Genomic DNA, 4662 nt, shown 5'->3' with positions numbered 1-4662 from the left:
CTTCATAGTCGCCGAGCAGAGCAGGAGCTTCACATGGTATATTGCAATTACCAGAGATTCGTCCTTCGCTGGGAAAGGTTTTAGCCACCGCTCTTGTGCTCTTGCAACGATTTCACTTTTATTTTACAACTCGTTCATCTGCAAAAAGTCCGAAATTCGTCCTTCGCTCTTCGATTTAGTGAAAGAAAAATTCAAAATTAGATATTTCGTTTCCTCTAAAATTTCCGAAATCTGTGAAAATTTGTCGAAATTTTAATCCGTACTCCTGACTGCCCGCCCTAAAATCTGCCTCTTCTCCTTACTGCATTGACTCAGGGTCCGTACCAGCTCGACTACCATGTTACCGGGAGGAACTGGGAACACGCTGAAAATGGGAATCTGTTGGCGACCTCCGCCGCTCCAGCGAACGCGGAATCAACCCCTGATCATCTTCCTTGCTGGCATTAATTTTATGAAACTGACATCGGAGCTCCTCCCCGCCAGTCCTGAGCTTCTCCCCGGCGATCCTGATCCGATCTTCCCTGTTTTTATTCAGGCCATCCGCGGCAGCATTGTGCAAGAGGGGATCATCGGCAGCTGTGATGGTCATGCCCCGCACAAACTCCATCTCAGCCTCCGAGTACAGCTTGAGCTCTAACAGTGCTGCAACAAACGCGGCGCGAAATTATGCAGACTTTCCGGCCGGATCGAACGAAGACCAGCGCGTGGAAGAATCGAGAGCTCGCTGGAGGGCGGCGGCGAGGCCGGCAAAGCAGCGCGACACAGCTCGCTACTTCGCGCACAGCGCGTTCGTGTAGTGGTATGGGGTGTCTCCTGCTTAATAGCGGCCGCGGGATACGGATCGGACGACTCACAGACACATTCTTCATCGTGTCCCAGTGAAGCCTATGTTTTGGATTATCTCTCACTAGTAAGATGTAAGATGTTTCATATTAATAACGTGTCTAGTCTCGTTATAATATTTTACCACGATAATTTTTAATTAATTATAAATTAAATTGACTCTTTATTGAGTTATTTGATTTTTATGATAATTTGATTTTTTTTCTAAGACTATATTTGATATAGATAATTCTTTTCTATTATAACCACAATTTCAATTATTATTTGTTTTATTTTATTTAGACCCTTTTTTAGATATTTTGTTTCTCAAACCGTATGGAAATCGAACTCCTAAATTTTCATAATTTTTAATTTCGAATTTAGTTTTTTATTAATCATATTTTATATGAGCTCTTTGGTTTAATCTAAACCGTTAGATGTTTATAATAATAGGTGATCTAGATACTTTTTTTTTTTCGATTAACATGGTCATTTCATGATCTTAAGTGAGAATACGGTGGATTTTTTCCATTCAAATAATAATATAATAGAAGATTTTGCCATGTAACAATGAGGCTCCTATGCTTCAAGCTATCTAATACAGGAGTTTATAATCTGTCGTTAGGCCTACTCACTCGCTCACGTGCTTGCATCTGATTAGATTGCAAGCGTAATGCAATGCCAGGTTTGGTGACCTTCTGTTGAGCGCATGATGAGCGGCAGGCGGCACTTTGCTCTTTGCCCATAGTGACCAAAAAAGTATCAGCAGACGCATGGGACACGAAACAGACAAGCGTCTAGGTCCAGCACAGTGTTTCTTCAAAAGCATGCATCTCATGAATCATGATTCTCATCTAAGCTTAGATGCATCCCACAAAATGTAACAAAAAATCGGTTAGGCCAATCCAAATCTCCTGTCAAATCGTTTTGACGTTTGTTGGACCCTTTTCTGATGTCTCCTGTCTTTTACTCTGTTGTATTCGCTGGAAGTAGCACAGAACGGAGTCTGGGAGATACACTAGCGGTTCTTACGTACCTTGGTCGCGTTTCGTGTTAACTTGGCTTGCAGGTGCAAACAAACAGACAGTATCTCAACTCTCAAGACATTATTTGGAAAGAACATGCATGGTTAGTGTACAACACACTCCAATTTACGAGAAATGCAAAAGCACGTATCCTTAGGCACGCACAATCTAACTCGGCCATCCATCCCTCGCATTTAATACACATACATATGTTAATTCTTTCACTTACCTTTTTTTTTTTTATCATCTATCCCTCCGATGCAAATCTCAAATACAAATAAATGATCACGATAAGTCATAGGTTCACATAAGCTAGTAGAATTTTCGTGTTCCAATTTACCACTAGCCCACATGAAACAGATCAGGTAACTCCATGCCCTTCATTTCACCAGGAGCCGATCACTGGTTTGCGCCAATTGTTACCGCTGGTAATCGAACAAAAACTGATGTTGATTGCCTAGCAACCACTAGCCGGATACTAACTTTCAGTTGATCAAATCAAATCGCTTGGAATTATTAATGTTAAAGTAGATCCCGCCGCACCGCAGAAGCGATAGTGCTCCATTTCACCTGGCTCTTCTTAAGCTTGTAGCTCCCCACTAGCTGAGCTAGTCATGCGCATACACACATTTGTTCTGCACCGAAGGCAGAGCATGAAAGCGACGACACGGCGCGGTGCGGCCGGGGGCCTACTCGCCAAGAAGAAGAAGAAGGCCGCGCGCGGCTTCATGTGCGGCTGCGGTGGCTCCAAGTCTGTCTCCACCATCTCCCGCGCCGCCGCCGCCAACATTTCCGCTGTCACGACGACACCGATGAAGACCGCAACAACGGCGTCTGCGGTGAAGCCAGTGTCAGCTGCGAAGACGACGGTCGTGTCGGGCTACCGCGATGTGGACGCCGACGACGCGGACGCGAGCGCAGAGGGCACGCCCAGCGTGGACGCGCTCCTGCGGCAGTTACGTGAGCTGGAGCGCGGCGTCCGCGAGTTGGGCGTCCGGGAACGCGGGGACGACGTCGGCGCTCACGGTGGCAACGCGCCAAGACGGCCGTGGCACAGGCGGAGCGCAAGCGATCTGGGAGGCGGCGGCGGCGTCGGGCGACTGGAGTCCGAGAGCGTGGCGGTGGTGACGGAGTCGGCCGATCCTCTGGGCGACTTCCGGCAGTCGATGGTGCAGATGATCGTGGAGAACGGGATCACCGGCGGCGCGGAGCTGCGGGAGCTGCTGCAGCGGTTCCTCTCGCTCAACTCGGCGCGCCACCACCACCTCATCCTCCGCGCCTTCGCCGACGTCTGGGAGGAGCTCTTCGCCGGCGGCGGCCACGGCCCTGCACCGCCACCTCTCCCGGCCACAGGAATCTCGTACAGAAGTAGGGCCAGCAAACGTCCGCACGCTCGCGCTGACACGTTAGCTACAGTCCCGTGAGACAATTAAGATCCGCCCTCGTGAATTGTTGCTGTCCGAAATGTACAGACGTACAATCATATGCCTTGCACGCGTGGTTTTCTGTGCCGTGACCTGAAATCTGTGCTTCATTCTCGCGAGTTTCTTGCGTTCTGTACATATCTTACGTAACACTAAAACCTCCGTGAATTTTGCATGGTGCTACTGTGTTAGCTGCGTGCTGCACTACTACTTCGATCGACCACACCATGCGTGGTGCGCGGAAGGAGAAGGCAACATCGGCAAGAGAACATTTTAGTTTGTTAATTTGGAGATGGTAGAGGAAACAGAGGGAAGGGCAGGGAAGCCCGGCCGGCCGTGATCTTCGCGAGGCTGCTCGTCGGTAGGAAGCAAAAGTGCGACAGAGACGAGACGACTCTACCAACTTATCTTCTTTTGTCGTCGATCGTGGCGAGTAGCAGCAGGAGGTGATGGATACTGCGTCGGCGGAGGAGCACGAAGCCTCGTAGTCATAGCTCGCTCGGTGAAACATCGAATCGCGGTATGTTTGCCGTCGATCTCAAGCAACATTTTCGTTGTTCTCTTCTGACGTCGCGATTTCATCGTCGCCAATCGCCATGTGTGTCGGCGCCTACACGCTGATGTGGAGTATTTGGTCTCTGACTGTGAAAAATTTATCGTCGAAAAAAAATCGATAAACCTAATAATCTTGTTTATCGGCAGAGTCAGTAAATTTACTTATCGATCAAAAATTTTGATAATTTTTGAATTTGATGTCTTTTTATTTCTGGATTCAACAAACGTCGGCCCGCAGGTCGCCAGACCACCCCTCTAACCCTAATTTATTTATGTGTTATTTTTTAGTCAAATGATTTGATGCAATCTATGTAGTTTTTTAAATAAATTGAGCCCCTTTTTTTAAGTTTTGTCCGAAAATTTTTATCTATCGCCGATAGTATTTCGATAAATCCGATAATCCTATTTATCGCTAACCTACGATTAAAAAAATTATCGATAAATTTTTTTCTTGGTCTCTGCCGCGCGCCGTATGGACATGGACGCATTTGGGTATTTTATGCAGCGTGTGGTAGAGGTCAATTAGCTTCTGATGAACTGATGCATAATATCAGGATGTGTCCAAAAGGTACAGACGTCTTAATTCCTTGATTGGAAGAAGCAGCTGAACAATTAGCTGCATATTCCTCCCTGAAAAATAATAGTTGCAGATTTGGTATCGCTAAAACCAGATTATGTTATCAAGTTGTCAACTTCCCATTTGGCATACCGAGCCCACTGTGATAAATCTTGCAGGTCACGAAAAAACATTAGTCCTCATTCGGAACGGGAATTTTGTCAGATTGTTGTGGGGAATTGTACGGATTCATGTAAACTCATACGTTCCAAATGGAGTC

At 46.8% G+C, this 4662-nt stretch overlaps 1 protein-coding gene across 1 annotated transcript; it reads left to right on the top strand.

The window, feature by feature from the left end:
• The first annotated feature begins 2411 nt into the window (after positions 1 to 2411).
• Positions 2412 to 3534, top strand: LOC133910857 (transcription repressor OFP8-like). Its single transcript, XM_062353096.1, has one exon. The coding sequence runs from the start codon at positions 2462 to 2464 to the stop codon at positions 3269 to 3271; it is 810 nt and encodes a 269-aa protein (XP_062209080.1). The 5' UTR covers positions 2412 to 2461; the 3' UTR covers positions 3272 to 3534.
• Positions 3535 to 4662: the final 1128 nt, after the last annotated feature.

This window comes from Phragmites australis, chromosome 3, assembly GCF_958298935.1.
Source record: "Phragmites australis chromosome 3, lpPhrAust1.1, whole genome shotgun sequence".
NCBI classification, from domain to species: Eukaryota; Viridiplantae; Streptophyta; class Magnoliopsida; order Poales; family Poaceae; genus Phragmites; species Phragmites australis.
Note: the sequence above shows the minus strand (reverse complement) of the source record. Positions and strands in the feature narration are given on the sequence as shown.

Excerpts from the sequence above, each read along its gene's own strand:
- LOC133910857 (XM_062353096.1), top strand. The coding sequence starts at position 2,462 with ATGCGCATACACACATTTGTTCTGCACCGAAGGCAGAGCATGAAAGCG.